The sequence below is a fragment of the Centroberyx gerrardi genome, chromosome 10 (assembly GCF_048128805.1).
Source record: "Centroberyx gerrardi isolate f3 chromosome 10, fCenGer3.hap1.cur.20231027, whole genome shotgun sequence".
Classification (NCBI taxonomy): domain Eukaryota; kingdom Metazoa; phylum Chordata; class Actinopteri; order Beryciformes; family Berycidae; genus Centroberyx; species Centroberyx gerrardi.
Genome location: NC_136006.1, coordinates 21,392,735 through 21,419,841, shown reverse-complemented (window position 1 = coordinate 21,419,841; position 27,107 = coordinate 21,392,735). Strand labels below are relative to the sequence as shown.

Here is a 27,107-nt window from a genome sequence, read left to right as displayed (position 1 = left end):
TAACTGCTGTCTAGTCTATGGTTAAATTCTTCTGTGCGTTTGCGGCGTCATTATGGCCTAATGAAGCTGGTGTCAGCTTTGTAGACGGCTTGGTCAAGTCTGATGCTCAGAACGCAGGTAATTGTAGATTTTCCCTTGACTGTCTGGTTGCAAGAAGAACACACACACACACACGGATGCACACCCTTATTTTAAACTGTATATACAGATACTTTATTTCTGAAAAGGGAATGCCGACAAGCAATATTAAAACTAGCAGAGAGTAGATGTGTGCCCTCTGTGTTGTGTACTGATTAAAGCCTGATCTTTATCTAATCCTCTATTGTGTCCTCCATGACGGGCAGAGGACAGGAGGTCATTTGGGGAGGAGCTCTATTAGCCAGAGCCTCCGTACTAGAAAACAGACATGGAATGAAAAAACATGTACTTGTACTTGCTGTCTGCCCATCCATGTTTGTCCGTCTGTGTGTGTGTGTGTGTGTGTGTGTGTGTGTGTGTGTGTGTGCGCGTACATGTCAAGTCCCACATCTCAGCCTTATCTAGGCTTGCTGCAGAGCAAATGCCACATTCTCCATATGAATGGCTAGAATTGACAGAGGTGTGGAAGTCTTATTTCCCCACTGAATACTTGAATGTCAGCTGTTTTTACAAGGTAAAATGGCCCCGGTCCACTTGGGCCTATTCGTGTTACACGCGGAGGGCTATTAGCAGCATTGTTAGTGCTGTTTGTGTGGTGATGGGTGGCTGTACGGGCGAAGCTAATGGCTCCTCTAATGGCATCCAATGGGCCTTGTGGTGTCAGAACATAAAAGCTCTGACATTGAACCCTCATAGGTACGCGCGCGCACATGCACGTACTACAGCACGCATACATACTCACACTCTCTTCCACAAACATTGACATATGCGCACACACACACACACACTCGTTTTCACACACACTAGTAGTTCAGTTCTTAAATGCCTCATAGTCATCTAGGTTTGATGGCTAAATTACACCTTTCTGCACCGCACCACTGGTCACATCCGTGTCGCGTCTTTGCGCCGGCCTGTCTGCTGATCTGTGCGGAGTAGCTGTCTAACTGTCCGCTGTCCTGTCCTCGAGAGCCGTGATGACAGCCACAGCCTCGTATCTCCTGAGCGTGCTGGTAGTGATGGTCTTTCATGTCAGAGAAGGCTTTGCCCAAACAAAACAAAAACAACAATCAGTCATTCTGTCTGCCTCTGACAACAGTGGACAGCCACTGGAACTAATGCCCTCTCTGGGGAGACTCCTGCCTCTGTCACACAAACAAATGCATGCAAGAATGCACACACTCACTCACACACACACATGCACATGCACATATACATGCCCCAAACACACAAAGGTTTAAATGAGGCTCTTTGATAGGGGTCATTGGCATCTGTAATGAGGCCGAGCAATTGGGAAAATCATGTGAATTAAATAACAGTAATCGCTCGGTAAGGAACTGCTTTCAGCAAATTAGTGAGAAAATGCTTTCGATTAAGATACTGTAGATTATGTTAATTGGGGTAAACAAGTGTGACTTAAGGACATTTTCCACTTGCCCAATTTAGACCTCCCCCAGTCCCCCCCCCTGCAAATACGCAGCATGAGATTTTTCGCTTTTATATAACCAACCAAGTAAAACAAAGGTGCATCGTGTGTATCGTCATATTATCCCCTGAAATCAACAGATTCATCAAAAATCTGGTTCATTAGTTAGATTTTAGGATAGCTCAATTTTCCATTTTCAGTGTAAAAATGATAAAATTACTGACAGTAGATATCTGCACACAACACAGTTGTTTTTTGGTGGTAGTCCTCTGTCTTCCTGTCGGCTACAGCACACTACAGGAACCAAATGCTGCAGCACCGCACATCACCTGTGGCACTTCTCTCATTATTACTCCTCTCTTCTTCTTACCGTCTCTCTCGCTCGGTTCCTTCTCTCCTGGCTCCCTTCCTTTCTCTATGCTGTCTATTTTTCCTCTGGCTTGTGTGTGTGTGTGTGTGTGTGTGTGTGTGTGTGTTTGTGAGCAGACACATTGGAGAGTGTCTGATTCTCTTGCCTGTCTGCCTCAGTCTGAAGGGCCCAGGCCCCTTGGGGCACACACATCTGCAAGGGCCACACTTCACAGAACATCCCCTCCCTGCTGAAACGCCCTGATACAATCTCACACACCTATTGCACAAACACCAGCGTGCACTTGATAATCCACACTCAATAATTTATACACAATTACTGAACAAAGTAGATGACACATACAGATATCAAACATTTATAAGCTACTATTGCACACGAGGGATATTGCACAAATACTTCCTCATAACAAATGCTTGCAGAATTATATTATTATTGCTCTTTCACAAGCCCATAAATTATTTCATATTATACGTTTCATACATCAAGCTACCTTTATAACAAAACAGCAGGCTACAAAATAGTCTCATGACTCCAATCCACTGTAGGAGTCTCAGTCCCCACCTCTAACTGTCCACACTTCTGATTGGCTCGTCCCATCACTGAGCCAGGTGATTGGCTGCCATGTGGGTGTCGCCTGAAGAGACTGAGGGTGTGCTTGCGGAAGGTCTTGTCCAGCAGGAAGTACATCACAGGGTCAGTTGAACCCCGTAATGCAGCCAGAAGGAGCAGGCAGTTCTTCAGCTGGAGGATGAGAGAAGAGATCTTTCTTGTCAGTATTCCTTATATTTTTATAATGGATGAGACCTGGACACAGTGGCACACTCTAATACAAATGTAGCATAATCTTAACTCCATAGCCATACAAACAATGCTGTAAATCAGTAAAGTAGTCTGCAATCTTTTTTTGAATACAGGTGAAATTTAGTTACCTCAATGAGGGTGGAGAGTGGATGACAGTGATTGGTGGGGTTGGGTCCGAGTGCAGATGAACTGTGAGCTGGATGGGACAGCTGACGTTGTTCATGGACCAGAGAAATGAAGATGGGTTTGAAGACATGGTGCGGCAGCAGACACACTATCAGAACCACCTGGGGGGAATCGGTCAAACACACAGACCGTCCTGGTTGTTATTATGGAAAGCAAAGTGAAATATAGCCTCTGGCAGCAATGAACTGGTTACCACAGCATGAAAAAGAATGCACTGAGTTCCCTGATTGCCCTGCAAGGCATTATGGGTATTGGAGTCTTTGTTATTATCACAACACAATGTAAGTTCAAATGGCTGTGTTTTCTTCAAATCTTTTTCTTCATATCAGCATGTGGCTTGGTAGATTCCTTTTAATATTATGTTTCTGATCAACCTGTCGAATTTCAAGAGGATTGACTACTGTCATGATTTTACAGTCAGTTGAACGTTTTGTGCAAGTTTTTTAAGAATTGATAGGTTAATTACTTTTTTTTAGTACATTTTTCGACCAATTCCAAAGAAAAGGCTCACCCAATTAATTGTACTTTTTCGAAAAATCCAAAATGGCAAGTTTCACATCTCAGTGACTAATTGCACAGCGGGGCTGAGCCTTAGACCTTGAGGGCTTATCATGGCGCCCCCTTTGGGCCAATCAGTACCATTCTTTGTGTCCAGGCCATGAGTCAGCAGAACTATCTATGTGCTGAATTAAAAAAAACAAAAAACAAATGGCATATTTAGGTTACCACCGCATCAGCGGTGGTAACCTAAATATGAATGACTAAGATTTGTGTTTGACCCAAGAACAGGGATGCAAATTATGGTTATTGATGTAATAACCTTTTCTAGAGAATAATATCATTAATTCATAGCCACCTGGATGACCACGATGTTACGAAGCACCTTCCCCAGCAGGCTGTGGGAGACGGTGATATTCGTGCTGCGGCGTGAGCGCCTGATATGCCGCAGCACCGTCATGTAGGACAGCAGCACCAGCAGGAAACACACGAAGAAGACGGTTACAGCAGGCACATAGCAGGCTGTGGACAGGCTGCCCCCTATCTCCACTGCTGGGTTGTAGCACACCTCCCCGTCCTCCACGCCGCCTCCTTTCTCATCCCCTCCACCCTCTCCAGCCCCGGCGCCGCTGCCGCTCCCGGCTTCCTTCACGGAGTAGTACACCGTCACGGGCACAATGCCGCCCACTGCCACCACCCACACTGCGGCGCACACCCCGCAGGCGAAGGAGGCCCTCCTGAGGTGGTTGAAGAAGGCGCGCGGCAGCAGGATGGTGCAGGCGCTCGGCCTGGAGGCGTGGGTGTGCCGGATGAGGCCGGCGAAGCGGCTGAGGGCCACCCAGGTCAGGATGATGACGCCGATGTAGATGTTGATGTGGAGCACCGGGGTGACGCTGTGCAGGACCAGCTGGCACATGACGCCCCCCCGAGGCCAGACCGGACCCCGGGCGTAGTAGGCCGCTAGGAAGGGCGTGGTGAGGGACAGCAGCAGGTTGGAAACACTCAGGTGGGACAGATAGACGTGGGTGGGGGTTTTGGTGGAGATGCGGCGCAGGAAGACCCACAGAGACAGGGCGTTGCCTGGGAAACCGGTGAGGAAGAGGAGAGCGTAGAGGGAGGGGAGGAGGAAGAGGGTGGCGCCAGTGGGGCAGAGGGGGAGGACAGAGGAGGGGAGGGAAGAGGGTGTTGGAGACCAGAAGGAGGTGTTATCCAGCGGGGAAGTGCGAGGCGTGTTCTCCATTGATCTGTAAGAGAGATAAGTGAAGGGATAGAGAGAAGAGGGAGAAATAAGTCTAGAACCCCAGTGATGAACTCTGCAGTTTAATACAGAAACAAGTCGAAGTCGTTCTTTCAGTAGTTGGCTTCAGATTATTAGTCTTACATGTCGACCTCCGTGTTTAGAACACTGTTATCAGTAACGGGAAAGTTTTGTCTAACATTACTAAATATAACTAAAAAGGATATTTACATTTTACTTCCAGGCTACCGGGGTTATCATTTGGGATTTTATATAGTTTTGAATTTTTATTTAAATTTATCTTTTGTTTGGTTTCAGTGTGGGTTTGGTAGTTTTAGTTTAGTTTTTTTGTTTTAGTTTAGTTTATATTAAGTTTCAGTTCTAGTTTTAGTTTTTTGGTTGGGGTGGTATTTTTAAAAGGTATAATGATAGAAGTACAGAACTGGTATTGTGTTTATGTTTGCCATAGGTATTATGTAATACAAACAATAAATCAGAAATTCTGTTTAAAATATACATACATTTTTCAATTAGCATTATTATTAGCATTAAAAATACTGAAAAAATTGCACATAAACTAGAAGATGAAAGCTGGAAATTTCTCACCAGTATTTAGTAAGACAGTTCAGTTTTAGTTTTTTCACAGTCCAAATTTTATTTTTATTTCAGTTTGCAACAATGATTTTTAACACCTAATTTTAATCTTACTTTTAGTTTACAATAATAACCTTGCAGGCTACATCCTCAATTTATTCCTGTGAGCATTGATACAGAAGGTGCTATATAATTGATGTCGTCTGCCCTGTATAATGCATCAGAAGATAACATATAATCAATAAGCAATTATCTGAATGATTGTCAGAGTACAAGCCATAAAATTTACTTAAATTACACGCAGATCAATTTGTTTGCTTTATACATACCAGTGACAAGAGCGCTGACAAGAGCTCATTCAAAATCTCACAGGCGTCAACCACGATACTCGATAAAATATTCACAGAAGATGTTAAAAATGGAAGTTATTAACAGTTAAATGCGAAGCTCCTTTTTAAGGTTCCTATCGGACAAGAGTGTTAAACATCTCTGGTCTGCAGCCTGGTTTGTGGGTGTGATGTGTGTCCTCTCACCTCTATACTTATGATTGTGCACGACTGCATGATGGTGTACTGCAGATAACATTATAGAACAGAAACCTAAGACGGATGTTGCGGGTGGTGTTTGAGTACATTAATAGCTCTTACCTGAAATGTGATGCATTTTTGACAGGGGGATTCTTGTGCGGCTTCACAGTTTAGAACACAGAGAGGTTTCATGTACCTTCTTCCTTTTTCTGCTGGGCTACATATATGGTTTCTCTCACAGATACAATCCACTGTGGGTAATTATTCAGATGCGTTGGTCCAGTTATTCCCCCATGTTGTCGGAGGAACTTACTGTTACCGTTCATTTAATCGCATATGGAGTTTAGGTTTTTGGTCTCTCTCGTTCTCTCTCTAGTTTAAGATCCTTTTTTTTCCTTTTCTACTCACCTTTACTTTGCATCCAAAATGCACTTTCTCTCTCTCTCTCTCTCTCTCCCCCTCTCTCGTCCTCTCTCTATTTCTGTCTCTTCCTCTCTCTCTCTCTCTCTCTCTCTCTCTCTCTCTCTCTCTCCTCTCTCTATTTCTGTCTCTTCCTCTCTCTCTCTGTCTCTTCCTCTCTCTCTCTCTCTCTCTCTCTCTCTCTCTCTCTCTCTCTCTCTCTCTCTCTCTTTCTTTCTTTCTCTCTTCTCTCAGCTTTTCTCTACTCATTAAAGGTGTCCAGTGATCCAGTGGAGGGCGCTCTTCAGTGGCAAACTCTCTACACTGTTTACTGTCTGTATTTATTCTGCCTTGGGGTGGTGCTGCTGTTCTAGTCAACTGTTTAGGCAGCAAACGGAGTTGAGTTTGTTGACAAGGGCTCAAGTATCCCATGCTTTACTCATCCCACTGTAGAATGTGTATTAGAATCTACATATAGAACTTAGTGCTCTAATTGAGTTATCTTTTATAAATGAAACAATGTCAATACACACTAATGTAATTAACTTATTTTGTTTATTTATTTTCTATGCATTTGAAAATGAGTAGTGTTACCTGAAGATGTATATTGTCACTGTCAGGTGACTCATAACTCATGTTTTAACTTCAGTTGAAGGATCATAAGGTCCCTTGGCTTTATGAAACTCTTTCAAAACCAATCGCATAAACTCATGGTGGTCAAGCTAAAAACAAGACAAAAGTTTACATTTTGGAGATACAACAACAGCCATACAGTCCTTTGTGAGACAACATGTGGTTATCAAAAGATATCAAAAGCCCTGACGTTTGGATGGAGTGGCATTTTATCAGTATAGCCCCATGCTTTCATCTTAGTAAGAGGCCCTCCAGGTTCTCTATAAGCTTGTGATCACTATCACACTGATGAAAGTTCATGCTTTGATGTATTCTGTAAAATTGTCATCCTCTTTCATTTGGTTTCATCAGAATGTCCCACATTGTGTCCTTTATGGTCAGAGAATAATGGTGCTCTCATTGTCTGTATGCTCACATCATTGGTCCTCTGCTGTTATTTCAGCAGTACTTGACTACATATTTGACTGATTAGGGTAAAATAAAGCACAAATACTACATTCGGTGACCTTCGGTGGTTTTATAATCCTGGTTGGTGCTTTTTCTGCTGTGGTTCACTGGTCCACTGGTGCACAGATCTTCTTTTACACCAGACTAGTGCCATGGGAAATATGGAGGTGAACCGTTAATGTGAAATGTTGTTGACCCTGGTCAAGATCAGGGTTGCTCCACTTAGTGTGAAAGTTCAGCGCATCGTTCTCTGTTTGGAGCGAAACAGAATCTATCCACATCTGTTTTAATTACATTGTAAGGTGACTGCCCACAGGACAGTCTTGTGCACAAGGCTCAGTGTAAATTGCCTCCTACACTGGTTGAACCCATATCAGCACACTGTATTTCCAGGTTGTGTGTGCGAAGGGGCTAATAGAGAGCAAGGTCAATGTTAATCACTATTAACATAATGATTTTCACTTATCATCTGAGAGTGATCCATTTTTATAATGGTGGCGGGAAATGCTGTATCACACTGTTTCAGAATCTGCCATAAATTTCAATTGCTATCTTATCAGATCATTGAGTTCTTGACCTATGGCTATCATGCTTTTCACACCATTGGGTGACCGCTCGTGGCTGGTGGATAGGCATCCATTATCCTGGAAGACTCCACCCCCATCAGGAAAGAAAGATAGAATCGCAATCAGAAATGTTATGTTAGTTGTGATTAAAATTGACCTCTCTACAAGATCATTGGACCTAACCATGCCTGCAAATGCGCCTGATATACCAGAAACCCTCAATTTGTGAGACTTAACCCTCTGTGTCCTTTAAAGCATGAGATGAGGCCGTACTGTAACTTGATGTGACTGTGTATAAAGATACAGATTGATATCCATCTTATTCCCATTATAAATTTAAAGGCCTCTCCCAATCCCGTCCTCTCATAACTCAGGAAGGCTGGACCTAACAGCCATCTTGTTCCTCAGAGTGCTGATGAACCTGACCGTCCTCTGACCTCCATCTGCCTCCCAGTTCTGGTTCCCAGCTCCACACTGGAGCTGCTCCCGCTGGCCCCGCCCTCTCGCACGCGCAGCACGTTGTTCACCAATCGCAGCACCTCCTTCCTCACCGAAGAGGATAACAGGAAGTACATAACAGGATCCAGGCAGCTGTTGAGGGCAGAAAACAGCAACGCCACCTCATTGGCCCGGTCAGCCACACCCCTCCAGAAACACGAGGAGTCTGTGATCTGGGAGATGATATAGAACACCCGGACCATGTGGTAGGGGACAAAGCAGACGGTGAAGAGAAAGAGGATGAAGAAGGACTTCCTGGCGGTTCGGGTGTAGCGGGATGCGTTGGGCAGGTCTGGTTTCTCTCGCGACGCCCTCAGGAGCTTGTTGGCGATCTTCCAATAAGACACCACCAGAGAGAAGAATGTGAGCCAGAAGACGACCACAATGAAGAGGTTGATGTACGCTTTCCACTTTGCATGCTCGAGATGCTTGTAATGGAAACACCTGGAAAAATCAGTACATACATACGTCAGCTCATGCTGCTCCTATCACACATACAGGGATTCTTGCCTCAAACAAACTTAAAACACCCATTAAATGTCCTTAGGAACAGTTAAGCGCCAAGCTGTAAGATGTCACCAACCTGTTCACGTCTTTATGATTCTTCGACAGCACGAACGCCAAAGTCAGGGCAAAGGCCATGACCCAGATGACGGCGCAGGCGGCGGTGCTCCACTTTGTGGACTGCAGTCTGTGCTGCATCCCCACACTGCGTTTGATCTTCAGGTAGCGGTCCACGCTGATCAACCCCAGCAGTGTGATGCTGATGTACATGTTCATGTAGAAGAGGTTGCCCACTACTTTACACATGGTGGGGCCCAGGTCCCAGCAGTTACCTCGGCTGTGGTAGAGTATCCTGAAGGGCAGGCACACCACCAGCAGCAGGTCTGCCAGAGCTACATTGATGAGGAACATGCGCACCGAGTTCTTCTTGGATTGGACGCAGAGGAAAACCCACAGAGCCAGCAGGTTGCCAGCCAGACCCAGGACGAAGAGCACGGAGTAAAGCAGCGCCAACGGGATCTGCAGTGAGCTGTCATCTAGGTTGCAGGGCTGTGTGGGGTTAGGGGTGCTCAGGTTCGTCCAGCTGGTCTTTGTGGTGATGAGAAACAGAGAGGAGTTTGGAAACAGCAAGGCAGTCGTGGCAGTTGTGGTGGAGAAGTTAGCGGTCATGGTGGGTTTTGTATTCCTCAGCCCTGCAAAGGGGAAAGAAGAAAAGTCTGAGAGGGAGAATTTTTTGTTTTTGTTTAAGCATTCCAAACACAGTCAGATTTTGCTGTGAGTTTGGGTGGGAAATGTGTTGAGTTGTAAGTCAATAGATTCAAGATTAACTCTAATGTGTGTTTGGAGTTCTTCTGGTTCTCTTGGGAAAGTCTTGGACTCTCATTAGTGCTGGTCTGTGTGATGGCCCAGGGCCAGCTGTATGGCTTAGCCCTAAATCAGCATTAATCCTGCCCTCATTAATTACATATCACACAGCAGCCCAAAGCTTGCCCAGCTGACCACTTTACCAGCAGGCCTTGGAAAGCCCCAGATAGATGGACCTGCATCGATTCTCTCCATTGGTTAACAGAGCTTAACCTTCTTTTTGATAATATTGATAACTGATCTAATAGAGATCAGTTGATTGAACCTCTGAACTGATGAAATCTAGTATTTTGTAATGTTCTTATGCAGCTAACCAGTAGTTCAGTGTAATCAGTTCATATCAAAGGATCAGAATCTGAAATGGTAAGAGAAGTTTCTTTGCTCACAGCACGCAGCCCTTATCTTACAACCAGCGTAACAACCTAAAAGATGTCGCTACTATTTCAAAGAGGAACTTGTCAAAGTACTCACCATGTGATTGAAGTCCATAAACGACTTGTTGCTCTTGTTTCTTTGTGAATGTGCTTGTGTGGCAGGAAAGGATAAAATCCCACTCTCAGACACTCACTCCCTCCTGGAGAATAGTAGCTCACTTGTGGTTTTTGTAGTCCCTTTCTTTTTCTCTGTCTGAGTCATTCCAACATTTTCCCCTCTGGTTGAATCTGTAGGAAAAGACCTTACAGATTGCTTTCCTGAATAGACACGTATAGTTCAGGATCCTTTTCTTCCTTCATTTTGCAGTCAACCTTCCGCTGTTCTACTTCATCCTTCAGTGACTGGGTTACAAGGTCAAAAGACAGTGCTGTGTAGAATCTGCCTCTTTCTCTAGCTCACTCTCTCTCCATTATCTCTACAGCTGTGAGTAGCTTGCCCTCCCCAGCTGTGCTGTCGAGAGCAGACAGAGAAATGCTGAAGTGCAGAATGCGGTAATGCTTTTACAGAGAAAATAGAGGAAAGAGGGGGTTGACCACAGTTTGAAACCACTGTGCAGAGCAGAACGGAGGCAGAGACAGAGACAGGGCTGGGCTCCGCGCAGGGCTTCTGATTACATGTACTAGAACAAGCAGTGGGATCACAGAGCACTCACCGCTTGTGTATACAATATGCTTTCCACATCGGGCTCTGATTATAATATGGAGGTACCTGCAGAGTGTAGTCCACTGTGTAAGAGAAAGGTTCCCAAAATACCACCGTATGTCCTTACAATAATCACAACAATGGCTTTAGAGGAGAGCCAGGCTGAGTTTAAATTGCCACCCAAGAGACGTTGGCCGCAAACCAGTATCAACCTCTCAAGCCAACTTTTCTTAAGCATAGGGTATGGGGAAAATGATCCCCGCTCTTGAATGTTGATCATGCCATCACGTTTTCAGGTCTGGGTTCAGAGTAGATTTAATGTTAACGCCGAATGTTTTGTTGTGTGCCATACACAAAATCAGATTTACACTTGGAGTTATAGGAATTGCTTTCTTCAATTAAGTCTTCAGCTCATAGCGAAACCAAATCTTCTCTTTTTTTTAAGTGAAGCTTTTCAAAATGATGTTTTAATAGTCTATTGCCTGCCCACACCTCCTGTTTTTAAAGCCTTGGCGGTTCAAGAGTCTCCACCACAGTAAGCTGTCGACACATTCACAGTCACAACAGGGTGGAGAAGCACTTCATGATTTTACCAAAATATTAAACCCTCTTTTATGTTTTTTGTTAAGCCCCGGTGCATATAAGATGTGCGAACTTGTGTACCAAAGTCCTGAATAAAAGAGGAACTGTTTTTAGTGCCAATCATTTTGATGAAATCTATGATGAATATTCATGAGCAACTCTCTCACGGCAACTCTTTTCACGTGATGAAAATGACACAAAAGGCAGATGCCATGAAATTCAGAAAACAATTGCCATCCTAGACAATTGCCTGACTAGACTAAAATGATTTGCCATTTTCATGGTCTATAAAGCGATGTGTTAAAAATGTATGAACACACTAGAGGACCAATTTTATGTAGCTGTTTCTGTATAAATTACATCGAGGTGTGTCTTGCATTAGATGTAAGGGCTCAGTATATAATATCTGGCTCCATTCTCCATTAGACTTTGACCTCCATTAGACTTTGACCTCCAGTAGACGACTGTATCAGCCTGTATGCAGAGGAACTGTATCCAAAACAGCAAAGTCACAACTGAGGGACTTGATCCTGGGAAAGAAATATTGATTCATCTTTTACGAAAATATGAGTTGCAACATAGTAACACCTTCCTACTACAAGTGTATCTTCTGACATTATCAAAGTTGCAAGTCAAAATGGTTGCAGAAGTAGCAATTGCTCAACCAAAGGCATTTTTTTCTGCTTACAAAGTGACATTTGAACTTGTTGGCTTCACTGAAAGAAAAAAAAAAAAGAAATTGGATGAAATTACTAATTTGTAACTAAAACTAAATAACATTCTATTCAAAATACTGACATAGAATCTAAACTGCTGCCAAAATTGACACTAGTTAATTTTAGTCTATGTATGTCACTTATTCATCTCTTAAGGCTTTTAATCTCCTGCGCTGTTGGTTATTCGTGTGTGGTAGTGGTGGGCGGGAGGGTGTGTGGAGATCTGAGGGGTTTATGGTTTGGGGGTTTTGGGTGTGTCTTGTATATGTGATTATTTTCATTTATAGGCGGGTGTCCCTCTTTAATTAGCAAAAGAAGATCATGAAATCATGAGTCTCTCTCTCTCTCTCTCTCTCTCTCAGCCTCACTGCGTGCTGTTGGCGTCCAAGGAGAACTCAGCTCCAGTGAAGTTGGGGGGTTTTGGAGTAGCCATCCAGCTGGGGGAGTCAGGCCTGGTCGCAGGAGGTAGAGTTAACACTGCAACACATGCTTACAATAACATGTTACACACACACACACAGACACACACACGCTCATCCCCTCCCAGGCACATTGTTATGCACAGACACTATGTCATCACCTAGTCATACTGTGTGCTCTCCTGAGTAGTCAAGTTTATTGGAAATGTCCAATTGATTCAATATGTGGTGCAGATTCCACTATTAGCATGGGACAAAATGTTCAGACGATTCTGTTTTAAGTTCTAAATCCTTATCAGTGCTGATTAGCTGGAAGTTGCTTCACTCCTATGAAAGCAACTCCTCCTGTCTTATCATCCACTGTAGCTTCTGCTGAGACCACTGTGTGTAGCCTATATCATCAGACATCATGCACATATATCATCAGTGTCCATTAGAAACCTCTTTACTGTCAGCTTTACAGAAAAAAAGGAGCTAGTCTCCCCCCATTGATGCCCACACATTTTTGACAGTTTACAACATATTTTCTATTGTTTTGTTTAATCTCGAGATTACAGAAGAAATTCCACATGTGGCAGTCTGGGCTTTGTATAGGACAACATTGATATGATTCACTTTGTACACTGTGAAGCGAGAAAATGAGTATATAACCAGGACATGAAAATTGTTGTGGTTAAAACACCATTTAGCTGGAAAGAGGAAACATATCTTTGAGGTATTTGTCAATAGAACTTCTGATACATAAAAAGTCTCAAATTGAAGAGAATATCACTTAAAATCCAGTTAAAATTGAGCACTACATAAGATCTGTTCAGAGTGCAATAGAGAACTTGCAAACTAATCGTAAATCCACATAGAAACACTACATACAGTCTCTGCTGCAGGTTTCAGTGGGGGGAAGCAAAAACAGAGATTAGCCCATTTCCTTTTTCCAGTTCACAGAGGAATAAAGAATGAAGAAGCCCTGTTAACCATAATTATGTGTGTCTGAGCATGAGTGTGCATGCTTGTGGACGTCTACACGCATGTGCCCCATGCAGTCATCCATATGCATACTCTAATTATACACCGTCCCAAACTCGGTTCATCAATGATGCGCCCCCGCCCTTCCCTCTCTCTAACCCCAGGTCGGGTGGGTACTCCACACTTCATGGCCCCGGAAGTGGTGAAGAGGGAGCCGTACGGTAAGCCTGTGGACGTGTGGGGCTGCGGAGTCATCCTCTTCATCCTCCTCTCAGGCTGCCTGCCTTTCTACGGCACCAAGGAGCGCCTGTTTGAGGCCATCTGCAGGGGCAAATACAAGGTAGGAGGTCATTAATGGAACCTCCTCACTCAGGTGTGTGGTTTCATACACCCCTCAAAGTCCCCACCGAAAAAGGAATACACCAAGTTTGTTGGGATATTGGTCGCTTGGTCAACTTACCTGTTAAGTGAACATAGACATCAACATCATCCATGTGTCCCCGGTGGATCATTTGCTGCAGATAGTTAATAGCACCCTGGATACCCAGATCCTTTCAGAGTCTGACCGTAAGGAGGAGGAGACTCACATCCTTATCATGGAGAGCTTCCTGCTTTAAGCCTACGGACCTTTGATCATCGCACTGAACCGATGTCACTTTATTTCCATTCCATACAAAGAATGCAGAAATATAAGATAAGATAAGATGATATAGCACTTTATTGATCCCCTTGGGGAGCTGGAGGCTCCAGGAACTACATGGTGCCAGGCACCCTCAGTCTGTTTGATGGTCATGTCTGGCCCATGTATGTAAAACACAAGAAGGTTTCAACTACCAGGGACTACTTTTCCTGTTGAAATTGGAAGTGAAGATGATGGCCAATGAGAGACTGTGTACAACTAAAAGTCACTGCGCAGTGGATGAATAAGTGGTTGCTCACATTAAATCATTCCAAAAATAAACCTGGCTACATCAGCTATATGATATTTAATTTTTAAATTATATTAATCTACAAGCTATATAATAAACACCAACAACTTTTTATTGCTAATAAGTCAGTTTTCTTATAATTCTGATAATGCTAGTCGCCTACTATCACTCAATATAGTGTATTCATGGACACATGGATGATTTTGGTGTTAATGCTCTCATTTTTTTTTCCGACTAAGTTGACCAACGGGCAAATCTCCCAAGAACTTGGTGCATTCCTTTAAAGTGTGCACGCATATGTGTGTGTGTGTGTGTGTGTGTGTGTGTGTGTGTGTGTGTGTGTGTGTGTAGATGAATCCACGCCAATGGGGCCACATCTCAGAGAGTGCTAAGGACCTGGTGAGGCGCATGCTGATGCTGGACCCTGCTGAGAGGATCACCGTCTACGAGGCCCTCAACCACCCCTGGCTCAAGGTACACCAGGACAGACAGAATAACACTCAAACCTTCTTACAAACATGTCATGTTCACATCGGGGCCAAATTAAACACCAAACAGATTGCATGATGTCAGTCAACTGCAACGGCAAATTGCCTTCTCATTGCCAAAGTATTTTTAAACAAGAGGTTAGACCACTTACACAATGAAAACGGATCCGTCAAATAGTATTATGAGGCTGTTCATTTTAATTTTTATTTCATGTCATAATATCTAGGTTATATTTTGGAGAAATACTTCAATGTGACTCCTACTGTAAAAACCACAATACAGCAGAGTTATAGCTGGTTTGTCTTCACTGCCACAGTAGAAGGCAGAAGTTGGTAAAATGTTACTTCATCTGTTGGTAAGTTTCACATGTGAACACTTTGCAGAGTTTACCATTGATCACCTACTGAAAATAGTGAACATCCGTTTTGCCACTGACCGCATGTCACCACAATGTGAATGTGGCATTGCAATACACAAACACATTTAGAAACACATGCACAAACTCTGCCTCTCACTGTCATTTTGTTTCTTCTCAAATACTTTCTCACACTGGTTGAAACAGGGTTCTCCACGCAACAAAATGAAAAAGTACAAGTACAAATATCCGTCAACTATGACAAATTAGAGGAAACATGACATATTCAGTTCTTCATTTATGCCAAAAGGTTAACAGGCTAACACACTTTCTCACACTGCAACCATATCAACTTGGGCTACAGCCACATCCGCCTCAGCTCTTCCTTTACAGCCAACAATGTCATGTGACCAGCAGAGGAAGAGATTTGTTAGGGTATATCTTTGCTGCTCTTCAACCCACTGCAAACCCCTAAATAGTCAGGTACATTTCAGCCCAAAGTCTACTTTTAGAGGAATATGTGACAGATGTGATCAGAAAACACCCACCAATGGAAATCTGGGTTTAGACCGTGGTCCAGTATCACCTTGCTATATTGTTGAGTCTCTGTGTATCAGCAGTATGACTGTGTGAGCAGTGCTGTGTTGAATTTCCCAGGAGCGAGACCGTTATGCCTACAAGATCCACCTGCCAGAGACTGTGGAGCAGCTGAGGAAGTTCAACGCCAGGAGGAAGCTCAAGGTAGGCTGCTGCACGCTCGAGCCTACATACAAGCACGCATGCATGAACACGTTTTGCAAAAGTCAAGGTCTGTTAAGTCGTCCCACCCTGTGCACATCTGATATTGAGTCGGTGCACCCAACCACAGATAAAGACGGTGTATGTGAGCCAGATGCTTAACGTTGTGCGGCTGCGGCTGCTGCTGTTGTTGTGATTCAGGGGGCCGTGCTGGCTGCAGTGTCCAGTCACAAGTTTAATTCCTTCTACGGAGACCCCCCCGAGGAACTCCACGACTTCTCTGACGACCCCACGTCCTCAGGTACACACACACACACACACACACACACACGGGCACAAACACATTTCACACCCTTTCATCTTTGACATACTTCCTCCCTAAAATTTCCTTCCTCTCGTCAGCTTGTTGTTTCTTCTCACATCGCAGTTCTGTTTTCCCTGACAGGCCCCGCACAGCCTGTTATTACGATAAGCCAACTACTGTCTAGCTCTTATTGTATTTACCGCTACAAGGAAGACAAAGCACACACACCCAGACTTGCCAACTGTTGGAGTGCATTTATTGTAAAAAGAGGAAAAAATAGTCCCACATTCCTCTGCCCAGTTTGTGACGTTTACTTGCCCGCTGTTTTCAGCACAGATTTCACCATGTGACACTCTGAAGAAAGATGCACAGATAAATGTCACTAACTAGAGAGAAGAGCATGTGAATGTTTTCCTCTTTATATTAACCGCTATGCAATATAACTTCCTTCTTCCTACAGCTTATTAGACTTTTCTGAGATGCTTTTTTCTTTTTGACTTGATGTTTTGTGTAAGGAATGTCTCAGTACTAACTCTGATATGATAAAAACTCTGATAAGACTGAAAATACTGGAAGGTACAAAAGATTTTTTATCCAAATAGCTACCTGTCTGGCAATATTTATACTGTTAATTGAGCTAACCACCTGGGATTTAGTGTCTTTTAACTGTTTTAAACATCGGTATTGACACTTCTGTTAATTTGCAAGAGCTTTGATGCCAATCTGTGTTTTGTCTGTTTGTATTAATGCTTCCCACCTGCTAGGACTACTAGCAGCAGAACGTAGGTATCCCTTGCTTCGTTGTGTGCTGTGATGCATGTTACTTACTCTTTCCCATTTGTGGCTGTTCAGTCAATTTGCCACTTGCAAAAGTTGTCTTTCTGTTTTCAATAGCTCACCTACTTTGTTCACATCAGTCACAGGAAGTATGAACAGGTTTAATCATTCAGAAAATGTTTCAGCCCTTGAGTGAAGTGCGTGTGCATGCTCACTGAAATGGCATTCAGACAACCTTTAGGTGACTGATGCAACGTGGTTCTGACACGTGTGTGTGTGTGTGTGTGTGTGTGTGTGTGTGTGTGTGTGTGTGTGTGTGTGTGTGTGTGTGTGTGTGTGTGTGTGTGTGTGTGTGTGTGTGTCTGCATACAGGGGCTGTGTCTCAGGTGTTGGACAGTTTAGAGGAGATCCATGCTTTGACAGACTGCAGTGAAAAGGATCTGGATTTCCTCCACAGCGTTTTCCAGGACCAGCATCTACACACACTGCTCGATGTAAGTGTCTCTCACACACACACACATACATACCAGCAACATAAGGAAGCACACTAGAAAAACTATATCCACCTTAATGATTCAATAATTAATATTGCATCTTAAAAACATATTTTTCTTGAATTAATAATTCACAACAAGAGCACCAAATGCATTTTGCTACTCTTTATTGCCAGTTGATATAACACAATGTTGATTCAACCTATTCCCAGTTTATGAAAGCTTTTGCATCTGCTACATTTGTTGTTCTCAACACCTGGTGCCTGGTAGGTCTTTCTAGGGACAAATCCTCTGGTGGAAGGAAGTGCAGTGTTTTACATTTTTGGCAGCGCAAATAGCGGTTTGTTTTGAATGAACAGAAGAGGAACTGGGTACTTGGCATGAGCAGTGATAGCCGCCATGGCTGAACAGACAAACAAAAGACCAGTACCTACAGAAACTCGAAGAGGCAAAAGACGTTACAGTACTGGACACACTGTTTGACTGACAGTTGATCTGTGGGAAAACAAAAAAACAGGAACACCACAGCAATGAGCGCCAAAGATATCACTAAAATAAAAAAAGCCACTATCTCGCAGATTACCGCTTTTATACAAGTGAAATAAGCCGCCAGTGCTGTGAGATAATGTCACTTATTTCCTGTGCAAATCAACTTGATTCAACAAGCTGACATTATCTTGATGCTAGCGGAGTGATCTGCCTTATTTCAAGATGTTGGCCTTGTTTCAAGAAAATTATCAAAACAAGTAAAACAAGATGTTAAGACTCACTGCGGGACTAGATGACTTATAAAGATAGACATTTTATGCAATTTAAGACACAAGCATCCCTTTCCCACCAACACTCGTACACACACACACACACGCACACACACACACACAAGGATGCTCAGTATTCTTAGGGCAACTCAAAAAGCTCATGATGTTTCACATGTGTCATTGAATTCTCCCCTCAATCTGCCTGTGTGTGTGTGGGAAACAAACGGCAGCAGAGTGCAAGCTGTGAGTCTGACTAACGGCCGGCTGCTGCTTGTTTCTCTGACTCAGAGGCGAGCGCTGGCAGAGAGAGTGCTGCTGCAGGTCACAGGAACAGGCTGTCGACCGCGGTGGTGTCAGCCTGGGACCGACTGGTTCACCACACCGGCACCATATTGGGTCACACACCAGCCCAGCCACCAGCAGCCCAGGGAGAGGCTAGACTGCATGCTGGATCAGAGAGAGAGGCTGTGATTGTAGTGGAACGCTGGTTTCTCCCAAGTCTCTGACACCATCTCTCTCATTTCGTCTCTCTCTCTTTCCCTATTCTTTCCTCTCACTCCCTTTTGTTTACTCTGTCCTCTCTCTCTCTCTCTCATTACTTCTCTCTCTCTCTCTCTTTCCTGCTGCTCATCTCTCTCTATGCCTGTCTCTATCTCTCCCGCTACTTTTTCTCTCCGTCTGTCTCCATCTGTTTCACACAACTTTTTCTTTGTCTCTGTCAAATTCAAATAAGCTTTGTTGGCAGGACAAGGGCTTTGGCAAGAATATGATATCCAAGAAATGAACAGCATGAAGCGTAATAACATTAAGAAATCAAATCAAAAATGTAATAACAGGGGATACGAGGCAAGAGTAATTCGTATGTGTTCATATTCAGTCAGGTAACTTTGAAATATTTACAATCAGAGATAAGATTGGAGTAGCAACAGTGCGGTCTGTTCTCTCTCTCTCTGAGGCTGTTATACACATCTTGCTGCCAATAATAGAGACCTCTCCTCAACCAATTTTTGTGTTTGTGATTTCTTTAGATTTACCATTAGTTTCCCTTATTTTGTCATATTGTGGGCACGAGAAAAGTAAATGTATTTCTTACAAAGCCTCTGATCCTTGGTTCACCAGGTTTTTGAGTGCTTTCCTTTTCCAATTTCAAGGTTATGGCCCCCAAGTCTATGTTTAGTAGGAGGATTTCTTCCTTTAGTTTCATGAAAGGTATTTGGCCAGTTTAATTTCTCTGTTTAATGTTTGATAGCACTCTGAATTTTAATTTTATGTTGTTTTCTCCAATTATCTGTGTACTGTCATTTTAAGTGGAGGCCAATGCACTTTAAGATCTATCACTCTCTTTGTCTCTTTCTCTCTCTCTCTTTTTGCACAGTCTTCCTTTTTTTCAATGTCTCACCCTGCATATCTGTGTTTCCTGGCCCGGTGCCACCTCCCCTGTATCGGAGGCCATGCTCCGTTCACTGACAGAGCACAAAGTCATCCAGCCAGTCCCGCTGCACAGGAATCTATGAGCCAGGCAGCCGTCCTGCTCTGCTCGGGATTTCATGCCACATTAGGGCCGACTGGAGGGAAAGGGGTGGACCGTGTGTGTGCATCAGGGCTCCCGCTGGTCAGGGAATTTCATGGAATTTAGAGAGGTGTATTCCAGACAGGGGAAGTCAGGGAATTTGTTAAATTCTCAGGGGAAGACAGGGAATATTAGGGAATTGTACGAATGCGTTACTTTTGTATGTATTTTGCAACTTGTTTTATACATTTATGGTATTCGATGGTGCTTTTTATACGTTGTATGCCCATTTCTCAACAGCAAGGCTAACAGTAGTGGAAAGCAGACTGGTTACCCTTTAGATCGTTTCTGAGCTGAAAACAACATAACAAACCAGAAAGGAATAACATTTTTAGGTCATGGAAACACTCTCAGAGAAGTCATGGAATTTTACATCAAGGCCGCGGTGGGAACCCACCGCAGTGTATTTGTGTATGTGCATGTGTGTCTGTGTGCGCATTTATACGAAATGCTTGTGTGATTGTGTGGTTTTCTGTGTGTCTTTGGGTTTGCGCAGGCATATAAACTTGCAGTTTGGCTTTTATGTGACAGTGTAAGCAAAGAATATTAGTATCTAAGGATAGGAGGATAGGAGGATAGAGGTGTTGAGAAGAGTGTGGCCATGGAGAGGGAGTGGATATGAGAGATGATGTCCCATGCAAGACAAGGAGGAGGAAGGTAATTCATAGTAGTAATGATAGTTTTATTTTGTTGATACCTGTCTCTTTTTGCTTTACCCCCCTGCAGGGAGGTCAGACCACACGGTCAGCTACAGAACAGCTGCAGTGTCTTCCCCACTTTTTTTATTTAAAAGGGAAAATTGACTGAGCACATATCGAGGGCTTGGAGCCAAAGGGGCGTAAGTGCGATTTTGGGCAAATATGAGTATTATATATCAGTTGAAAGGTCTCAGTGAGATCTTTTCAGTGCCAAAAGGACACAACTGAAATCATGACCCATACGTTTTAATTAAACAAAAACTGAAAGCCGTAACAGTAAAAGTACGGTTTTGTTTGCTGCCAAAAGGGCGTAACTGCACTTACGCCCTTTTGACACCAAGCAAAACCCCACTTTTGACACTGAACAAGCATTGTGGGTAGAGGATTCTAACAGCATTTAGGTCAACTCAAAATGCATGCTGACGTAAGTAATGCTAGCATGGCAGCATGATCACATCATTTTTAGTATCCTATTCATATCCTAATTAATATTCTAGGTCAATATTAGATGAATGTAAATATGTTAATATTCCCATGAAATACTTAGGCCTATAGATTCAAAATGTTATTTTATAATGTTAGGAGTGTGAACTGGTCAAGATGAGCTCTGGTAGTAAGACTGCTGGTAGCTTCCCAGTACAGGCAGGCTTCTACAGTTGCCACTGAGCAGGTTAAGAGCTTTGATCTTACTCATTCACTTTCCCCACCCACATGTTCAGAGCCGGTCCTGGCATTCGAACTGGTGACCTCGTGGTCACAAGACCAGAAGCACCCAGTCACCCGCTTCTATAACCTCTAGGCTAATGCAGATGCTTGCCAACATGAGGACTTGAACCCGAGTTCCGGTTGAAGGACAGTTTCTCTAACCATCAGACCACCCAGCTGCCAAGAGGAAAGTGCATCCCTTTTTTCCCCACAATGCTGTAGGCATCAAGAAGCAAATTCAGGTCAGGAGGCAGGAATCAAAACCTTTGAGGGAGCTACTGGGACTTAGGGTAAGAAGAATTGAGAGAAGGGGATGGCTGAAAAGAGGTGTGTGTGTGTGAGTGTGTGTGCGTGTGTGTGTGTGTGTGTATGTTAAAGGCTGTCCCAGTTGCTAGGGGCTGAATAGGTGGAAGCGGGGAGCAGAGGACTAGGAGGAGCGGAGCTGCCAAGTGTGTGTGTGTACAGCAGTATCAGTGGGAGCCTGGGGCTGCAGATGTCTCCCTTTCAGCCTCAGTTTCACACCCCTGCCCTGCACCGAGAGGGGCAGACACAGAAAGAGGAGAAAGAGAGAGAGAGAGAGGAGCATAGCCCAGCCCCAGACTGTGAAGGAATAATGGCATCTATTGTCAGGCCTTAGCACCATTCATAAGAAGCACAGCCTCCAACAGTATCTGCCTGTCCATCTGACATTAGCCTCCGCTCCACCCAAACACTCTGAGGCTGAGGGGAAACTAGAGATCCAGCAGACACGGAATGGATGGAGCGTGCTGGCTTAGATAACTTGTGTCTTGTGTGTTCTCTGTTGGCTGCGTTTCTCTGACAAACTGCTCGCCGTCTCCTGGGTGAGTGTGTGTTTTCTTTTGTGTTTTTCTTTCTGATGTGTTTGGAGGAAGAGTGTTTTGTCAAGAGATGCCTCGAGCTAATTTGAAGTCAGCCAGGCATCCCCCCGTGTGTGTTTTTGGCGTTTGACATGTATAATGAGCTGCTTTAGTCAAGTGCATTTGTTTTTGTTCTTATGCGCTGGTTTCTGAAGCTCCTTAGGCTTCTTAGTTAGTGGAGGCAGTGTAATAAGTTGTCCTCCAGGAAAAGATGTCTTCATTTGCTAGTCTCTAATAGGAAATGAAGATATCGCACAGCTTCTCTGCACACTTAGGCTTTCTAGTTTGTTGTAGTAGTATTATAAGGAGTTCTTGAGGTGCATGATGCGTTTGTGTACATCTTTCTGAGGGTTTGCTCATGAAGGGGGGCGTAGATGCGGACTTGGGACATGTGTGGTGTATGTTGTCGTTTCCATGACCCTTTTTTATGGTGGGGTTAGTTTTCCACAGTGGGGATAGACTCACTGGCATTTCTATTGGCATAAATACACATGCAATTGCACATATTCACTCACATATATACCCATAGTCCCAGGCACACATTCATATGCAAGTGCTCTTACTTTCCCACCCTCCCCAGTGTCATTTGTCTTCAAACACACACACACACACACACACACACACACACACACCACGAATGATGACTACTAAACATCCTCAGTCCAGTCCAAAGACACACCACATGCCACACAACACAAACCCATAGTCGCTTACATTCTCAGTCAGTAGTGTTATAACTTCAAATTCAGGTCACACATTTCAGCCACTCACATCTAAATTACATGTGTCTCCATCTTTCTCCCTTCTCAGTGTGGATAATGTTCTCTCCCAGGCGACTTTACAGACTACCTTTACAGAGCGGTTTGGCTATTACAGAAGCTTATTAAAGGAGAGTTCCCACTGGTCATGGAAGTTTTGGAATATCAAGGATTTTTGAGAGGTGCATTCCAGACAGGGAATTTGATACACTCTGTAAGGAAGTCGGGGAATATCAGGGAGTTGTACAAAATGGGTCACTTTACAGGAATATACCAGAAACTATTTTACAACTTGCTTTACTTATTTATTGTGTTAACAAGCCCAGCTCTAGAACCAGACCACCAGACTGAGCTGAAAAAGAAACCAGATAGGAGTCAAATTTTTATGTCATGGAAAAGTCATGCAATTTTACATCAGGGCCACGGTGGGCTCCCTTATTACAGACGTTCATTACATGTTGTATATTACAAAACATGTTACAAAAAGCACAAATTAAATACAAAGTAAATATGAAATGTTCACCATGATTGCAGCTTCTATACAAAGTAAGAGCAGAGCTTTGCTGGTGAACACTGTGCACAAACATGCAGATCATAAAGGATTTTTGAGGTTCACGCTGCCGCTGTTGTGTCTGCCATCTTTGTTTATCATTCATCATGCGCCCCATGACGGTGACCAGCATCTCATGTGGTAGTACTGTTGCTGCTGTAGTGTGAGGGAAAACGGAAGAGTCTTGGGCCCCGGGGCTGTGTTGAAATGTCTGGTACTAAAGGACTGTGTGTTTCTGCGTCTGAGTTTGTGACTGTCTGTGTCCGTCTCTGTGTTTCTATGTCTGTCTCTGTGTTTTTCTACGTGTGTATGCAGTGTGTGAGTTTGTCTTCCTATGTAGGTTAAATGAACAACAGTATACCAGACAAATTGCTCATCATACATCACATGATAGTTTTTTTGAATATGATAGCAGTTGTGTCAGATGACCTCTGCCTCTTTGATACCAAGTCTTTGTATCGAGCATACAGCTGCTGTCTTTGTTTAGACTGTGTTTGAGGGCTATTTTCTCCACAAACATGCACTTACACACACACGCACACGCACACACATGCACACACACGCACACACTCTGTCTAGGCCTATACAAGCCTATCCAGTCAGTACCGTTTATTAGTCAGCTGGGTTTTCTGTAAACAGAGCTGTCGAGCTGCCCTGTTAGTCAATGCTCTTGTGTCTCCACAAATGTCTGTTGTCCTCCCATCAGGGAGCTGAATAAACAGTTCCTCTTTGTTAACATTTCTATGCAAAAAAAAATCAAAATCGCTCAAACATGCCTGCATCTAAAGCCAACCAAAACCAAGTAGAGAGATAGAACGGAGGACAGGTGGAGAATAGATTATTAATTCATCCATAAAATTCACTATTGCTGTAATGATGGCCTGCAGAATCCACAACACTTTCTGCTTACACACACTTTGGTATTGCCTTTCATAACATTACATTGACCATGTAACCCAACGACAGATGCAACTGTTCTCCAAGCATCGTTTTTGAGACGGGTCAGATCAGATTTCAAATAAACGTTGCAGAGAAATTGGAAGCTTTGAGTGGCTGTAATCAACACGTCTATTTTGCAATTTCCAGGAGGAACTGTTGTTCATAAAACAAAATCACATCACTAGGGAAACAAGTAAGTGTGGAAATCTGATTGGCTGTTGACGGTTAATGACTGTGAAAAGTTCAGCCATGGCGACAAGCTTGTTGAGCGTCCACACTGGTCGCTCAGCTCTATAGGAAACGAATGGTCTTCTGGTGACTTGTTGATCATGTTGCTCAGTGTGGAAGCACAGCTGGTGTACCTTATCTCTGTTGTGTGTTGTGCTGCTCACTATTGCATTGATTGATTGATTGATTGATTGATTGGTTGATTGACTGATTGATTGATTGATTGGTTGGTTGGTTGGTTGGTTGATTGATTGATTGATTGGTTGGTTGGTTGGTTGGTTGGTTGGTTGATTGATTGATTGATTGTGTCTCTGTTGTTTCAGCTCTACGACAAGATCAACACCAAGTCCTCCCCACAGATCAGAAACCCCCCCAGCGATGCTGTGCAGAGAGCCAAAGAGGTGAACAGACACACACACACACACACGCAAACACACACTCTCTCTCACCACCAAAGCACACCTCCACACCCATACTAAGACACTCACTTTGCACATACAACAAGAAGACACATACCTGCACTGAGACGCCACATATCCATATCATGTTGGCGCTGTCCCTTGTCATGTGATCCGTGTGATATTAATGATGATGATTGATCAGCTGTCCTGATGACAGACTCTCTACTTACTGGCTCTCTTCCTGAACACCTAACAACCTGCAGTTCTGTCAGTGCTTAGGCTGTATTAACCCCTCTGGCCTTCTGCTCACTAAAGCTCTAACTCTTCACTGCTGTGGATCACTCTGCTCACCTGCTCTGCTCATCTAGGGCAGTGGTTCTCAACATGCGGTCGGGGGACCCCCAGGGGTCCTTCAGGCGGTTCCAGTGGGCCTCCAGCAAAATAGGAACTAGTTTAATTCCACTATAATTCAATTCACTAGAGATTAGCCCAGTTAGAGAATGTACAGTATAGGAATGGCTGTTCTCATTGAATTTCACTATCTCCCCAAATTCATTACAGAGAGATTAATGCAGTACTAAATCAACAACAAAATCTTCTTATATGGAGGTTCCTGGGACTAAATCATATGGGGGTGGGGAGGGGTCTGTGGCCCGGCGTGTGTATTTTGGGTGTGTGACATGAAAACGTTTGAGAACCCCTGATCTCGGGGATATGTTGGCCATATGTCAGTACTAGACATTATGGGAATGGGAATACTACTTTCTAGGACAGTGGATAAATATCACCTCCTACTCTTTGCTGAATCATGGTTGATGCTGGACCAAGGTATTCCTGAGCTGTCATGAGAATATCTCATTTACTTGAAGGGAAAGTTTAAAAGGTCATTCATGCCATTTATGAGCAAGTTTTACAACCCCAGGGCCCATGAAACCCATTTAAAAAGTCATTTTCTAGTTTCAAAATTGCATGGGCTTCACTGGTAAAATTGGTTTTGTCAATTTCTGAAACGTTGACCTTAGAGATGAAAGCTGGAGATTTTAAGTTTTTTTTTATTAGACAGCAGAATCTAAGTTTTTGGTTTGCAGAAGGTCCACAGCCTGGCAGGGTGGTAAGCCACAGTTCTGGTCTGCTGCTGTTTGTAATATCTCCACTGGCGTACACCATAGTGACAAGTTAGTCCTCCTTGGGTACTGCAAATGTCAAGCTATGTTAATTTTTTTCTCCAAAAAGTTAGGCTCACGACCACGCTTAAATTATAATGAGTCGGAACAAGCAAAGAAATTGAATTTTTCCATTATTCATGTTCATTTATTGAGTCCTCTCTAGGATCCCCTCAAAGTTCCGTGACCTCTTGAGCTTTGCTTGTACACGAGCCGACTCCCTCTGACTCAGGCTCGCTGTTAGAGCAGTTGTACCACAGCCCACTGCCCCGCTTACAGAGAGCTGGATGAATATAGGATTTCTGGCTTGTTTGTTTGACCTTCCTCATTAGAGATGCTGCTGGATGTGTCAGACACACACACACACACACTGACAGGGTATTTGTGGGCTATTAGTGTGGTGTGGACTGTTTCCTCTCTCAAAGGGGGCTGCATTGCGGTCTCCAGGTTTTGACCTCGGCCAACATGAATTCATAGATTGAGCTTGTGTGTTTACCTCACAGTGCACTCAAACACTTCAGCAGGATGCGGAGTGGAATTGGTGCTTAACAAGGAGTGTGAGAGAAGAGAGAAGGTGTGTGCGAGAAAATATTGGGGCATCAGTGGTATGTGCGTGTGTGTGTGTGTGTATTTGTGGACGTTTGTGCATGCTTGCGGGTGTGCAAAATGAGCTTTGCCAGTGTAACGTGTTTGCGTTGTGCGCTTTGTTGAGGGAGCAATTAAAAAGTCTGAATAGGGAGGGAGTGGGTGAGGGCTGGCGTCTTAAATCCCAGCTGTGCTAACACTGGGAAAGCCATTGAGAGGAGCCAAGCTCTGTTTAATGTGGCTTTGGTTCATGTCAAAGAGACCTGGCTAATTAACACGGCTCTGGTACACTGTGTCCGAGGAGTCGACGTCTGCTTATGGAGCGAAGTCTGGCTCACATTTTCCT

At 43.8% G+C, this 27,107-nt stretch overlaps 3 protein-coding genes across 9 annotated transcripts in view; 1 reads left to right on the top strand and 2 right to left on the bottom strand.

Annotated features, from left to right (window-relative positions):
• The window catches only part of caska (calcium/calmodulin-dependent serine protein kinase a), a 101,982-nt gene that overhangs the window by 54,779 nt on the left and 20,096 nt on the right, over positions 1-27,107 (top strand). For all 7 annotated transcript variants that reach the window (XM_071926398.2, XM_071926394.2, XM_071926392.2 and 4 more), the window contains exons 6-12: positions 12,423-12,525; positions 13,607-13,782; positions 14,723-14,845; positions 15,873-15,956; positions 16,155-16,254; positions 17,407-17,528; positions 24,936-25,013. In XM_071926398.2, the coding sequence (XP_071782499.1) occupies positions 12,423-12,525; positions 13,607-13,782; positions 14,723-14,845; positions 15,873-15,956; positions 16,155-16,254; positions 17,407-17,528; positions 24,936-25,013 (786 nt within the window). The remainder of the gene's footprint in view (positions 1-12,422; positions 12,526-13,606; positions 13,783-14,722; positions 14,846-15,872; positions 15,957-16,154; positions 16,255-17,406; positions 17,529-24,935; positions 25,014-27,107) is intronic.
• On the bottom strand, positions 2,352-4,656 carry gpr82 (G protein-coupled receptor 82). Its single transcript, XM_071926379.2, has 3 exons — positions 3,775-4,656; positions 2,861-3,019; positions 2,352-2,672 (listed from the first exon to the last, which is right to left on the bottom strand). The coding sequence occupies exons 1-3, from the start codon at positions 4,654-4,656 to the stop codon at positions 2,442-2,444; spliced, it is 1,272 nt and encodes a 423-aa protein (XP_071782480.2). The 3' UTR covers positions 2,352-2,441.
• gpr34b (G protein-coupled receptor 34b) lies at positions 6,748-10,328 on the bottom strand. The gene is made up of 3 exons (XM_071926400.2): positions 10,157-10,328; positions 8,901-9,513; positions 6,748-8,761 (listed from the first exon to the last, which is right to left on the bottom strand). Exons 2-3 carry the CDS (start codon positions 9,488-9,490, stop codon positions 8,224-8,226), a joined length of 1,128 nt encoding a protein of 375 aa, XP_071782501.2. The 5' UTR covers positions 9,491-9,513; positions 10,157-10,328; the 3' UTR covers positions 6,748-8,223.

Bases quoted from the DNA above. Each gene is read 5' to 3' on its own strand.
- gpr82 (XM_071926379.2), bottom strand. From the start codon at position 4,656: ATGGAGAACACGCCTCGCACTTCCCCGCTGGATAACACCTCCTTCTGG. The intron at 3,020-3,774 runs GTGGCTATGAAT...GATTCCCCCCAG, and splicing joins GTAACATCGTGGTCATCCAG to GTGGTTCTGATAGTGTGTCT. The intron at 2,673-2,860 runs GTAACTAAATTT...CTCATCCTCCAG, and splicing joins CACTCTCCACCCTCATTGAG to CTGAAGAACTGCCTGCTCCT.
- gpr34b (XM_071926400.2), bottom strand. From the start codon at position 9,490: ATGACCGCTAACTTCTCCACCACAACTGCCACGACTGCCTTGCTGTTT. The intron at 8,762-8,900 runs GTTGGTGACATC...TGATTTTTCCAG, and splicing joins AATCATAAAGACGTGAACAG to GTGTTTCCATTACAAGCATC.